This window comes from Lacerta agilis, chromosome 15 (genome assembly GCF_009819535.1).
Source record: "Lacerta agilis isolate rLacAgi1 chromosome 15, rLacAgi1.pri, whole genome shotgun sequence".
NCBI lineage: Eukaryota > Metazoa > Chordata > Lepidosauria > Squamata > Lacertidae > Lacerta > Lacerta agilis.
The window spans coordinates 18822213-18836483 of record NC_046326.1 but is presented as its reverse complement, the minus strand read 5'-3'; the positions used below and the strand labels follow the sequence as shown (position 1 = coordinate 18836483).

The 14271-nt window shown below is 44.4% G+C and overlaps 2 protein-coding genes across 2 annotated transcripts; one reads left to right on the top strand and one right to left on the bottom strand.

Moving 5' to 3' along the window:
* Positions 1-497: 497 nt before the first annotated feature.
* On the bottom strand, positions 498-5089 carry PIH1D2 (PIH1 domain containing 2). Its single transcript, XM_033171777.1, has 6 exons — positions 5065-5089; positions 3479-3685; positions 2982-3105; positions 2058-2303; positions 1175-1434; positions 498-1048 (listed from the first exon to the last, which is right to left on the bottom strand). The coding sequence occupies exons 2-6, from the start codon at positions 3659-3661 to the stop codon at positions 905-907; spliced, it is 957 nt and encodes a 318-aa protein (XP_033027668.1). The 5' UTR covers positions 3662-3685; positions 5065-5089; the 3' UTR covers positions 498-904.
* An 81-nt stretch (positions 5090-5170) lies between these two features.
* Positions 5171-12599, top strand: NKAPD1 (NKAP domain containing 1). The gene is made up of 6 exons (XM_033171778.1): positions 5171-5376; positions 7654-7730; positions 8298-8398; positions 10121-10279; positions 10715-10768; positions 11644-12599. Exons 2-6 carry the CDS (start codon positions 7662-7664, stop codon positions 12158-12160), a joined length of 900 nt encoding a protein of 299 aa, XP_033027669.1. The 5' UTR covers positions 5171-5376; positions 7654-7661; the 3' UTR covers positions 12161-12599.
* Positions 12600-14271: the final 1672 nt, after the last annotated feature.

Sequence of the window (14271 nt, the reverse complement as noted above, 5' to 3'; positions counted from 1 at the left end):
TTTTACTGACTATTTTATAAGTAGGGAATGGCTAGCTTCTATTTTTCTTCTTCTTTGATGCTACGGTATGAGGTTGGCTAGCTCAGTCTGTAGAGCATGAGACTTTTAATTCCAGGGTTGTGGGTTTGAGCCCCATGTAGGGTGAAAGATTCCTGCATTGCAGGGAATTGGAATAGATGGCCCTTGTGGCCCCTTCCAATTCTACAATTCCATACAATTTCTAGTATATTTGCCACTGCTGTAGCTGAGAAACAGTATGGACAGCCTTTGAACCAGGAACTCCTGCTTCAGTTACAAAGAGTAATCTAACCTTTTAGATTCAAGAAATCTACAACTGGTAAGCTGTGTTTGTCCTGTGTTCAAAATGTATCTCCTATCAACCACATGGTCTTTCAATAGAGCCAGGGAAAAACTTGTACTGTATTTAAGTTTGCACCCTTGAGCTGAGTTCTTGTGAATAGGTGTTGGGACACAGTTCAAACCCAGACACCACTGGAAGTGGTAGAATGTGTACCTTTTATTGTTTGTTAATTGAGGGATCAATGAAAATTTAAACTTTACAATTGCTTTTATAAGATTTTCATGTAGCTGTTGAGCCAATACAGTTTGCACAATACAGTAGAAACTCCATGACTGATAAGAAAAACATTTAAAGTAAACATTGGAACATTCTCCATTAGAGTTGAGTTTCAGTTCTGTACTTAGAAACATGTCATCTTCAGTTAACATTACTCAGCTCTGCATCTGTCCAAAGGGCAGCTGTGATGCCTGCTCTAATGATCAGAGGTGTGAAATGCAGGCAAGCAGCCAGCAGACTTTAATATTAACCTTCGTAAAGTGTTTGGAAGTGCTGAGTGGGCATTACTTAAACCCAAGCCCACCTGCCGTATCGAATCTGCTAACATCACTTCTTTTCAGACACAGGCATTGTGATAAGTAAGACTCTTTTCCGGCTGTGAAATGCTGCTGTTGTTGCTTCTTCATTCACAGAGTGTGGAAGATCCAAGTGTAATTTATACTTTGCAGGGCATTCAATCAATACATCATCCTAAAATCGAAAAAGAAGTTTCTTTGTAAATGAAGTACATGTGATTGCTACAGGTGAGGCATGCCAGATGGACACAGGGCTGTCCGAAGGGCAGCCAGAGTTGAGTGTAATTCATGACTAACTTACCTCAGAAACGCTTAGGTCACACTCAGAGACACAGTGTACCTCTGGCAATTCAACTTTCAGTTCAATCTTCAGAGGCTTCTCATTCGTATCCTTTATGATGGTGACTTCATAGGCTGGGGTGCACAATTCCTCTGGCTGCTCTGTAGTGGAAATCTCTTCAATGAGGCATGTTTTAGAGGGCACCATGTTCTCCATTAGCAGAGTAAGGTCACTGCTGTCTTCCTTTGTTATGATGTTTCTCAGTTGGTCAAGTGTCACTTCTATCCAAGGTGATTTTTAGACATGGGAATTTAAAAAATACTTTAATGGATCACATAGTTACAGAATTATCAGTTATATGTCCTACCTAGTAGACAATGGGATGTTTGCTGGCATAATAAGCTTAAGATTAGCCTCTTTCTGGGTTAAATCAAGAATCCAGTTAACCCCAGTTTGCTCTTGACCTGATTGAAGAGTTTGCCAATAAAATTTGGGCAAGCACAATAGTTCTGAAGCAAGAACCACATTTTTCTTTTAGATGATGCATGCAACTGTCATAGCAGACATCTTAGAAAAGCAATTTCCTCCTATATTAAAGAAAAAGGAATTGCCTCTCAGCTGCAGTTTGTATAAATACTTACATAAAAACTCCTATAAGGGGAAGATTCCATTTAGTGTACTCAAGAGTTTTTTAATCTCTTCATTTTACAATTGATAAAATATTTCAGGTCCTATTCATCTTAAATTCATAAAACAAGAATATACCGAGGCATGCTGAAACCAAGCACGCTTCTGCAAGTGCCTCTTAATGTGGGTTATAACTTGCATCCTAAAGAGTGGTGTGAGAAGTTTCATCATACCCCATCATGTTTCACTCCTGGTAATGACTTGGGAGGGTACTTGCCTTTCTGCAAGGTCTTCTGGGACAAAGCCACTGGTGTTTGCTCTCTCCTTAAGCTCTGTCTCATCCTTGCCAGGCTTCCCTTCAGTTTAAATTTTGTAATAGTATAGGAGTTTGACAGAATGATGTTGTAATGCTCCTCAATATACTTAAGTGATAGACGGATCAATTGGTCCTTCATTGTTGGGTCATCCTTTCCCTTCTCAATAACAGATTGGTTGTATGCAATATCAAGGACAGTATAAAACTCTAGAAGAAAAAATAGTCTAATTACTGTTTTATCATATAACGGTACATTATATTGTAGAATACAATGGGGGTATAGCCAGATATGAAGGTTATAAACTTTTGTTGTTGTTTTTTTTTAAAAAAACCATTGTCAAATTGTGAGATTACACTTAATTTTGCTCTTTTGGCTGTTACTTTCCTACTCTTTCAGCTAAGGCTCATTGGTTTATAACGGGTCAGCAAATTTACCTGGCCTCGGGCCGGTTCCTCCGGCGCTGATCGCATAGAGGATGGGGAAGCATGCGCCCATACATGTGCGCAACGCTATTTTGGCGCACTTCCAGGTCGGCGAAGCACCGGAAATAGCTTGTGCACATGGGCCTCCTCCGACCTGGAAGTGACACCTGCGCATGCGCACAAGCTATTTCCGGCGCTCCGCCGACCCAGAGGTGGGCAGCCATGCCAGTAAGAGTGGGTGGCGGGGGTCGCCATGGGCCGGATAATTGACTTGCTCGGGCCATATCCGGCCCGCGGACCTTAGTTTGGGGACCCCTGGTTTATAATGTACATTCCTGTCATCTTCACCCCACCTATTTGGAGAGAAAAAATGGGCTGGGATATAAGGGGCTAAAATAGACCTATAGAAATGAGTACTGTGCTACACAGCAAGCTAAACCTTCTGCAAGGAGCAAAGCTGACCTGATTTCTCAGATACCTCCTCCATTTTGCCAGCCCTCAATGGCACTGGGTCAGATGGCGATTGGGGTGCTGGAACCTGATTCCACCTGCAGAGGTTAACGAACAATGATTTTTCAGTAGGATCCTGGAAAAAGAATCCAAAACCAGTTAATTAATAAAGGAGGATAGTTTATTGACTACATCATGCAGGCATGAACTAGAATAGGAACACGGTCAAACTCTGGTTTGCATCCTCTATTTCTGGTCTTGGATACGGTCCAGTGTTTTTGGATTAACTGATGAGATAATTGCACCTGTTACCTTCCATCCATCTTGTTTTCTATTCTAAATAAATAAGAAATAGTTAGGAAGAAGCAATAGAACAAATATAGAATGCAAATCAAGTGCACACATGCCTATTTTATCTGCCTGGCTAGTTAAGTAAAGGTTTGGCAAAAATGGAGGCAAATTTTGATGTCTGAGCTTCCTTCTTGCTGTGCAGGTGTCTTGCAACATACCAAGATGCAGGTCTTCAGGCACATGTATGGTTCTGCAGGAGCATAATGTTGCTTTGCGTCTTTGAGTTGCTGCTGCATGAACCGGTGGTAACTTTCAGGATTGCTCTCAGCCATGTCATCGAGCATTGTCCAGAGTTGGTTCGCTTTTGCCAGCATATCCTCAGATTTACAAAGAGCCTCCATGATTGTCTCTTCAACAGTGGGTGGCTGCAGCAACACAAGAAGAGAGTCGGAGAAGACTGTGGGAACAGAACTGTGAAGCTCTTCTCTGACAGTGGTAAAATCTATACGGGGGGGAAATGATTCATTGTGGCTGTCCTTGGAGAGTTCCTAAAAACCCCTCTTTCAACACTAGCCTCCATTACTTCTCTAAAGAATTGGAAAAATCAATGAGCTAGTCCTACAGGACTTGCCTTGCTGCCTTGTGTGATGGCAGGATATCTCTCTTGCTCAAACACAGGGCTCTCCAGAGATTTGGGGCTACAGGAAGGCTGGGGCAGATGGGATTTGCAATCCAAGGCATCAGGAGGACACTAGTTTGGGGAAAGCTACTTTAAAACAGTTGCTTGGCAGGCATGAATGCAACAGGTGCAGCTTTTCCAAACCAATGTGATGAACAAAGCTGCTCCTGTTTAAAGAAGATGTGACAAAGTAGCTAAAAAGGGAAGTCCCAAGTTTAGATACTCTATGCTATGGGCTTCCTAAAAGTGCAATCCTATCCAAACATGCCTTGGAATCGAAGCACATCAAACACAGAAGAACAACATCTGAGTAAACAACATTCATGGATTGTTCTGTAAATGGCTTTAAGCAAACCTGTTCTTTCTCTGCACCCCGTCATAAGGGGGAATTATACTGGCCTACTTTGTAGGGCTGTTAGTTTTATTTTAAATATTTATACCACATACCTTTGCAGGGCAAGTTCCAAAATGCAAAGCAATAAAAACTCAGTAGTAAAATCTGCAAAGCTAAAAACTGCACACAAAACCATTTCATTAAATATAAGGGTGGCTGGGATAGTGCCCATGAGGCCTTGATTCAGCATACATCTCCCAAACTCAATCTGACTTGCTTCTGAATAGACATGCCCAGGATTGAAACTTCGAAAAGCAGTATAAAAAGGCTAAGACTTCCACTTACCCTGAGGAATAAATATTACACAACACAACGGAACATTTTCCTGAGCAGACATGCAAATTTTTGCTCTCATAAGGCTGCAATCCCATATCCAACGACCTGAGAATTCAATTTAAATCGGGCGCTGACTTCACAGCAGAACATACACAGGATTGGTATAAATATTATTGGGTGCCTGTTTCAGGTGACAAACACGCACTTGTTTCCCCGCTATCCAATCCAGGAGAAAAATGAACGAGCGGCCCTGATTCGTGTCCGTGACTACTCAAGAGTAACTACCGCTGACTTCAATGGGGCTTACTTGCAAGCCGAAGACTGGGAGGGGAAGGCATCTTACACGTGTAAAAAGAAGGGTGCCAGAGAAATATCAACTACAAGAGAGCTAATAATGTACAAATCATTTTTGGTGTTGCGTTTTTTTTTTTTGCGCTGAGACTCAAGCCACCTACCCAGCTGGTCCGCGCGCCGCGAAGACCCAAGCCGTCTCCTTAGCAACCGCCGGAAGAAGAAAGTGGCCTCCGCCGGAAGCGGAAGCGAGGCGTTCTCTCTCTTTCCCCGGCTCTTCTCGCCCCACGCATTCCGGGTTCCGAGGCCTGACGAATCATCAGCTCGGGAGTCTGCCGCTTGCGTGGTCGAGGTCCCCGGAAGGAAGCGGGGGGGGGGGGAGGAATAAATAAGCGGTTTCCTTAGGAGGGAAAGGTCTGGACTCGGGTGGCGAAGGAACGTGTGACTCGTGGACTGGCAAGGCTCGCTAACTGTCGGTGAGGAGTATCTGAAGAAGTGTGCATGCACACGAAACCTCATACCAATAACAAACTTAGTTGGTCTCTAAGGTGCTACTGGAAAGAATTTTTTTATTTTGTTTTGTCGGTGAGGGGGATGCTCGCTCTATTATATTCCTATCCAGGTCTTGGGGGGGGGGGACATTCGTGGCTCCCTCTCTCTCCCTCCGCTCATCCTATTTTGCCCTCGCAACAACCCCGAGAGGTAGGTCAGGTTCGGACACGATGCCTGGCCCAAGATGAGCTTTGTGCTGCCTGAGCGGGAATTTGAACCCGGGCCTATTGAATGATGCCTGGGCTGGGCAGCGCACCGTGCCCGCCTTGCAACCGCCCATTAGCAGAGCTGGGGAAGCAGCGTCGACTTGGAAGAAAATCGCAGCAGCTGCACCCTGCACGACCTCAGAATCAGATCCTTCTTTGGGCTAGTTAGTTGATCTGTAATAATCATTAATCTGGAATAATGATGGCCCATTTCTTTTGCAGTTGCAAATCATGGGTGAAAAATCTCTGCAGCTGTTAAAAATCTTGGGTGCTGTTTTTGGCATGGGTTGGGGAACTGGTGGGGCCTCCAAAACTTCTTAATACTCATAAGAACATAAGGGGATCTTGTTCTCATAGTGACCAACCAAAGGGCCTTGGGAAGCCCGAATGTCTCATTTGTGAATCCTAGCAGCTGCTATTCATATACACTATACAGCAGTGTTTTTCAACCACTGTTCCGCGGCACACTAGTGTGCCGCGAGATGTTGCCTGGTGTGCCGTGGGAAAAATTGAAAAATTCAAGAGAATTACTTTATATATAGTCAATATAGGCACAGAGTTAAATTTTTTAACATTTTCTAATGGTGGTGTGCCTCGTGATTTTTTTCATGAAACAAGTGTGCCTTTGCCCAAAAAAGGTTGAAAAACACTGCTATACAGTATATTCATCACGACCAGTAGGCATTATTTGTATTTTGATCCTTCATAAATTTGTCTAATTCCTCTTTATAGCCATCCAAGTTTATGGTCGTTGTGTCTCTTGAGGCAATGAATTTCCTGGTTTAATTATGTGCTGTGTATAAAAATATTTATTGTGTCCTGAATAATCTAATATTCAGCTTGGGCTGTGGTCAAAGATAATGGGAGCTATTCTGCATTTCTGATTTATGGGTATGACTCTAGAATTGGGTAAATGATTTGCATCAAGTTGTCTGGAATACCCAGGAGCATTTCAGAGAACAGAAGTGCTCTCAAAGCATGTGAGGAGATTGGTCATCCCCAGTGGCCCCTTGCTAAAAAAAATGCCATGCAATGCATTCAAAGAACCAGCTTCATAACCCTTGCTCTTATTTGCATTTTGTTATCAAACACGCAATTTATTATTCTAAATATATAGCCACCCTTCTCTCCACCCCCTACCTCCAAACTACTAGCTGTTGCATTTGACACAAGTAGGTTCCTGTGAGTTTGAGAATTTACATTGGTATAAGGAGTTCGAATCCCCACGACAGAGTGAGCTCCCGTTGCTCGGTCCCAGCTCCTGCCAACCTAGCAGTTCGAAAGCACGTCAAAGTGCAAGTAGATAAATAGGTACCGCTCCAGCGGGAAGGTAAATGGCGTTTCCGTGCGCTGCTCTGGTTCGCCAGAAGCGGCTTAGTCATGCTGGCCACATGACCCAGAAGCTGTACGCCAGCTCCCTGGGCCAATATAGCGAGATGAGCGCCGCAACCCAGAGTCATCCGCGACTGGACCTAATGGTCAGGGGTCCCTTTACCTTTACCTTTAAGGGGTTCCTAGGGAAGAGAAATGTGTCTTTATTCAAAGTGTGGGGACCTGGGGACCAGATGTACCCCTCCAGCCTCTCCTTAGGCCAGGCACTGCTCCACCCAGTCCTTGAGTGCTCTTCCCTGGCTGAAATGTATCCTGAAGGAAGAAGGGTGTGCATATAAATGCATGGGTTTTATGTGGGTGAAATGTAGCCTCTTGTACAAAATTCACAGTCACATTCATTGCTTTGCTCATCTTTGCCTCTGACCTGGTCCATGACTGGGATGAGGCCCCCAGAAGGTTCTGCATAAGGGAAAAAAGCCTCCCTGCAATCACTCTTAACGACATCAGCAGTTGCCATGTCTGTGATGAGGTTCTGTTATAAACAGCCATTGAGCAGGTTTTCAGAGTTTTGAGAAGGTATGTTATATACTTGCCGTTTATTGCTTATACTGTGTTTTTATTGCTTATACTGTGTTTTGTTTATTGCCTTCTTTTATGCTAAAGGATAAAGGATGTCCCGTGTCCCATTGGGGAAAGTCCTCCTGCGAAATGTCATCCGTCACACTGATGCACATAACAAGGTATTGAAAAGTGTGTTTTGTACCCGAAAACATCTCTGGGGATGTAGGATCTATCCTAGCTCCATAATTGAGGGTGGAGGGAGGGCTAGTGTCATATCCCCCCTGCATTTCACTGCAGCAGCTTCTGTGGCCCTGATCCAACTGATGTCAGAGCTCCAACTCTTGGTAGGATCCAGGGCCTTCAAAAAGGATATGTAGGCTTCGCAGTTCCTGAAGTGCCACTAAAAACAGCAATTAAGCTATGCTAGCCCTAGAAACTGTGCTAGTTCTGTGAACCACCGTGAGACCTGCGGGTACAGGGCAGTATACAAATTTAAATAACAACAGACACAGCTCAATCTTATTTTTCCCTAATGTTGTTTCTGTGGGGAGAGGGGACAGAAAAAGCTGGCAGTGGGTGACAAGACTGCTCCTCTGACCTGACAATAAGAGCCTAGTGGGGTGTTGTGGGGGATGGTGGGTGCATTGCCGTTAGTTCCTCCATTCTACCAATGGGGTCATTCCTGTAGAAATGCAGCACTTTGGCGGGTACTTTCTTAAACTGATATATTTCTTTATGTACCTTAGATTCAAGAAGAGTCGGAAATGTGGAAAATTCGGGAAATGGAAAAGCAGAACAAAGACATTCAGTGGGGCAAGGAAAAGAGACTGCTTCCTGATTGTTCCAGGTGGGACTTGAAAGTGGCAACAAGTGGCGTTTCTGCTTTGCAGTGTTGCCAGTGCTGCATCTGCTGCAGCAATCTTCCACCACCACCACCAACTACTTTATGGCTCCTTACCCGGATCAGAAGTCTGTGCTTATTTTAGTCAAGGTTTGGGAGTCAGGAGAAGCTTATCTGCACCCTCCCCTTCCTGTCCCCCACCAGCTGATGATATGGCAGGAAGGGAAAGGTCTGGCAGCCTAACCCCAGCAGAACCATAGAGAAGGAGGGGGGGGCTTCTCTTAAAACCAGAGCTTATAAAGCAGGAATGGGTTATTTGTGGCCCCTTTCAGATTGTTGTTGGATTACCATTTCTATTGTCCCTGTCCATTGGCCTGGCTGCCTGGAACTGGTGGGAGATGGAGTCTAACAACATCTGGAGGGCCGCAGGTTCCCCATCTGTGATTGAAGGAGTTAGTGCCAAGGAAGGACAGCAGGGAAGTTCTATCTTAGCAAAGATTGGCCAGTTTTAGAATCATAGTATTGTAGAGTTGGAAGGGACTCTGAGGATCATCTAATTCAACCCCCTGGAATGAAGAGCAGCTGTCTCATACGGGGATTGAACCTGCAACCTTGGTGTTATCAGCGCCACACTCTAACCAACTGAGCTATCTAGCCAAGGAATATCCTTTATGAACTTCATATTAGGGAGAAAGTGTACCATCTTTCTGTCAAGAATTCTACTCATATTGATCCAGAGCAGATTCTAATGTGTAGTTAGCAGTGTAAAAACTTAAAACATGTTGCAGGATTCCCCCAAAATAGACCAGAAGTAATTAATATTTCATCCAGCAGAGCTTTACTGCTACTGAAGGCAAATGAGCATAATGGTCAAAAATCCAGTACATTCAGGATTGGCACTGTCCATAAGAAATCCAGTTGCAGCAGACTTAGCTTAAACTTACAATAACATAATAAGAGGAAAACCTTAACACTAAGCATACTATATACAGAACACCACACCAGAAGGAAAGAGAGATAGAAAGTGAAACCCAGGCTCCTTCTGGCCTTATTATTATAGTCAGCATGACGTTGACAGAAAGAGATAACAGAACCAGTTTAAGTCAGCTGTACTCCGCTTCCCTGAAGGAATAACCCAAACATCATAAAACCTCTGCTTGTTTCTAGGCAGAATAGAAACTTATTTGTCAGCTAGAACTTCTAGCTTGCACCAGTTTGTATCACACAGAGAAGCTTCCAGAACCCTCTTGAATTAATTAGAATAGGAAAGATCTCCACACATCAGATCAATACTTTCTGTACCAAGAAATGCAAACGTGACACTTTCTTTACTGCAGCACTGTCTCCGGGAAACTTACCACTAGTGAGACATTTCTCTCAATGCACCCTGACAAACCCAAACCCAGCTAAGTATTTATAGGGCAACCAGCCTAAGAAACTGAGGGGCATACCATAGAATACATGATTTGCATGCAGGTCGTCTCTGGTTCAATCCATGGCATCACCAGGTAGCGCTGGAAAAAAGTCATGTCTGAAACCCTGGAGAACTGCTCCCAGTCAAAGTAGACAATACTGAATTAGATGGACCAACGGGGTGAACTCAGTATCAGGCAGCTTCCCATATTGTTTGGGGAGCTCCTGAACTTCTGAAGGACCTTTTTAGCCTTTTTTCATGACTTGCCTTTTTACCTTTTGAAATGTACAAAGGCTACTCTCTTTCGTCTGCAGCAGCCGGATGCGTAGCGATGGGTTTGATGAAGAGACCCAGCAGGCCAATTGGAAGGCGAGGAATTTGGCTCCTGTGTCAGTAGAGACAGAGGACGACCTCCGGCATGCCCGCTACTGGAACAAGAAGCTCTATGAATGTGAAGCAAACATGCCAGACAGGTCTGAACGTTTACCGATGTCGTTGATAAGAGGTCCATTCGTGCATGTGGTGCTTTCCCAAGAAAAAATGAGTTCAGGTGACAGGCCTCTTCCCCCAAGACATTTTGCTTTCTAGATTTTGTTTGACAGGGGTGAGGCAAGGTTATGAGGGAGGACATATTTTAGGCCTCCTGCCAACTGGGGGAATCCTAAAGTTGGAGGAATATCTTACAGTGACAATTTCTCTTCTCTTTTGAATCTGCAAAGCACATTGTAGATTGAGGCACTGCAGCACTAAAGGGTACAATTCCCTCTATTCCATGGCCTGCAGCTGGAAGTGGTGCAGTCCAACAAAGGTTGCATCATGTGATTTTTGCTGCCTGTGTTGCTTTGCTCTGTGGTTGCATAGCTTGTATGTTTGTGAACCTCTTAAGACAGCATGGTGTTCTCTTGCAGGTGGGGCCACAGTGGCTACAAAGAGCTGTATCCAGAAGAATTCGATACAGACAGGTAAAGCCAATAAGGTTGCTTGTAAAAAGGGTGTGTGTGGGGGGGGGGGGGGGAAGTATGTTTGACCTTTTTAGACCTTCACACTAATCTCTGGCTTAATGTTGCCTTACAAACCTCAAATGCATGTTCCTTCCTTCCCTCTAGCACAGATGTGAGGATTTCAGAAACTTCTGCTTCTAAACTAAGCTGAACTCCCATTACATCCAAACTTAAGAAAACTCTGGTTAGTTTAAACTCTGGTTTGTTCATACAAGCCAGGATGAAACCGTAGTGTGTGTTTGGAGCTGGTTCTCCCAAGTTTGGATATAGCAAGGAACTCTGGTTAGTTTAAACCAGTGGTGGTGGGGAACCTGTGTTCGACTCCAATTTCCATAATCCCTGACAAATCAGCTCTGCAGGCTGGGGCTGATGGGAGCTGGAGTCTTCTTCCCACTTTAAAAGCAGGTGCTGATTGACATTACGGCTATTCTAGAGAAAGAGACGTGGTGTGCACATGAGCCTTGTGGACATGGTTTTTTTTGTATAATTTTTCATTTTAAATAAAATGCAAAAACTAAACTGTCCAAACTGAGATGGTTCTTTATTTCCATTACAAAACAAGTAAGGTGTGTATTTTCAGGGTTATACCTCTTATTCCAGGTGAAATTTAGTTCCTGCAGAAATCCTCCTTAAATGCATGGACTTCTGTATCCCAGACTGTGTTCTATGCATGGGTAACCATACCCCCCAGTTAGCACACAGCCCTTGTGGTAGGTTGGCCAAGGATGAAAACGCATCCTTAGAGCGAAAAAGGTCAAGCCACCTCCACTTTAGAACATTGTTGATTATTCTTCAATATCATGCCTTAAGCTTTTGTCCTCTTGGCTGTATTGCAGTGACAGAGAGCGAGATGAACAAAACTCTGTGAACGGAAAAAGGAAGTCTCAGCCTGGCACGCGGTCTTCCCTTGAGTTGCCCAAAAGGAAAAAAGCCAAAAAGTCACACAAGAAAAAGCGGAAAAAGAAATCTCATAAGAAGCAGAAGAAGAAGAAACAGGAGCAGCCAAATGCCATGGCAGATTCTTCCCAGGAGTCTGACTCGTCGGAGAAAGGTGCTGGCAAGAGAAAGCGGAAGCGTCACAAAAAGGCCAAGAAGAGCTCTGCAAAGGCAGCCCCCTCTTCTTCCTCAGGGCAAGACAATGACTCCAGCAAGGCCAGCAGCTGCCCCTCCAGCAGTTCTGAGGACAGTGAGCCAGACAAAAAGCAGGAGAAGCAGCCGAAGAAAAAGAGGCGGAAACGCCACGTATCTCTCTCAGAACGGTGTGCTGAAAGGGTGCAGGAGAAGCGCAGTAAGAGGAAGAACTGGAAAGTGGCTGCTGATGAGAATTCAGAGGACAGTTCTGATGAGGACTAGGGGAAAGGGACCAACACAGTCAGTGCTTTTTGCGGGGCGGGGCAGGGGCACTGACATTCTGAGAGATTGGTCTCCAAGTGCTGCCCCCTTGGAACAAAAGTAGTCTGGGCAACAGCTCTATGATCCAGATGCTGCAAACCTCAGTTACCTGCAGGGGGCTTCTTTCAGTTTCATGTAGGTCAGAAACTGGTCAGGAAATGAGAAGCTCCCAGCCCAAGGCTCGTTTGTCCAGCCCAGGTTTAAACTTGAGTTTGTTTGTGACAATACAGTACCTTAACTCACAAGAGAGCTACTATTGGAGTCTGCATAGAACGGAACTGACCTTGGGTCCCCTTAGATTTTTTTTTAAAAAAACTAAAATCTATTTTTGATGGCCAATACCTAACATTTAATTGCAATAAACAATGAAGGAGATCAGACACTCCTCAGGTTGCCAACCTGTGTTTCGTATGTACCCACTTACTTGCAAGGTTGATCAGATGGTGGCATACAAGATGTGCCATCAGCTCCAAAGGCCAAGTGGAGAACAGCGCAGGGCATGTGGCAGCCCTAGGTTCAAATAGGATCTACTGGGGTTCAGAGACAACTATCCAAACACAAGCCACGGTGAGATTTAAAGTAAGTTGCCTCTGCTAGGTGTTTTGTGGTCAAATGGAGGTTATAAGCATCCCATGCCCTGCGAGAGTAGGCTTAATGCCATATCCTATTCCTTCTGCTAAACTGGTTGTCAGCTTTGCTGGTGTGTGTCCAAGCTGCATGCCCTTTGGTTTTGCAAACTCTTGCTGGAAAAAATATATATCTCGCTACCAGTCAGGGAATGAGAGCACATGGAGAGAGAGTTCCTGTTCTTACTTAACAAGAGAAGTGGTTTCTCAGCATAATGGGAAGAGGCTGCTGGGATCTTGGTTCACCAAGCTTCTCTCCTGGTGTTATTGCTGCTGGCAGGGGTTGATGGGAGACCAGCAGCACCTGAAGGGTCAGAGATGTCCCATCCATGGTGTAACTAGTCAGATGTGGCTTGGCTTTCATGTAACTCCCTCCTCCAGATCCACATGCCTTCTATGATTGAAGGCAGAAGGGTTTCAGTGGTTTGCTGGAAAGCTGGCATAGCTCATTCTACAGCTTAGGGGCTGCAAAGATGCACACTGTAGAAAGAACTTTGTAGTAGTTACCTCTGCCCCGCATCTTAGGCTGTCAAGAGGTAGAGTACACCATAAACCAAACATTGATTCCCTCTTACGCAGACCTTGTAAGGAGGACTGGGGCTATACATTAGTGGCTTCTTTGCATCCTCACCAATTTCCCACTGAAATTCCCACCATGCCTCTGGGGAAACCATGACTATTAAAGTACCTAAAGTGGTACCTTGGGTTACAGATGCTTCAGGTTACAGACACTTCAGGTTACAGACTCCACTAACCCAGAAATAATGCTTCAGGTTAAGAACTTTGCTTCAGGATGAGAACAGAAATTGGGCAGCGGCGGCAGCGGGATGCCCCATTAGCTAAAGTGGTGCTTCAGGTTAAGAACGGTTTCAGGTTAAGAACGGACCTCCGGAACGAATTAAGTACGTAACCAGAGGTACCACTGTATAAAACTACTAAGTTTGTAGTGTAGATAATTCATCATTCCCTCCTTTTTCTTAAAGTGGGCCATTGTAAACTCAAGGCACACAGGCTGGTTAGAGTAAAGGGTTTTGGACCTTTCCCCTCTTTCCTTATCCTTAATGGTCACATCTTACCTTCCTTCTCACAGTGTAACATCCTGCTGGAGCTGTTTTATCAGCCTCTTGACCTCCAATTGCCTGCTATCACCCCATATCTGGGGAATAGTGAACAGAATGCCATTGTTCTGTCCTACGTTGTGGTACCAGTGCACAAAGCTTATTTTTCTAGTTCTAATGTGTTGCTATAAAAAGCAAAGCAACTCAAGTTATTTTGACAAAAACAACTATTTTTTAATATGTGCAAGGTATCAGCATGAATAAATTCAGAGGGTCTGAAATAGCAAATGATGTTGGTTTCACCCAACAGCAGTCAAAATGAAGAATCTTTATAATAAGCATTTAAGATTTTATACACCATTATAAACATGCACTGATGAGTTTGGAG

Excerpts from the sequence above, each read along its gene's own strand:
- PIH1D2 (XM_033171777.1), bottom strand. The coding sequence starts at position 3,661 with ATGGAGGCTCTTTGTAAATCTGAGGATATGCTGGCAAAAGCGAACCAA. Across the intron at positions 3,106-3,478 it reads GCCTGAAGACCTGCATCTTG|GATCCTACTGAAAAATCATT; the intron begins GTATGTTGCAAG and ends TTCTTTTTCCAG. Across the intron at positions 1,435-2,057 it reads CCAGAAGACCTTGCAGAAAG|AAGTGACACTTGACCAACTG; the intron begins GCAAGTACCCTC and ends CACCTTGGATAG.
- NKAPD1 (XM_033171778.1), top strand. The coding sequence starts at position 7,662 with ATGTCCCGTGTCCCATTGGGGAAAGTCCTCCTGCGAAATGTCATCCGT. Across the intron at positions 10,280-10,714 it reads GAAGCAAACATGCCAGACAG|GTGGGGCCACAGTGGCTACA; the intron begins GTCTGAACGTTT and ends GTTCTCTTGCAG. Across the intron at positions 10,769-11,643 it reads GAAGAATTCGATACAGACAG|TGACAGAGAGCGAGATGAAC; the intron begins GTAAAGCCAATA and ends GCTGTATTGCAG.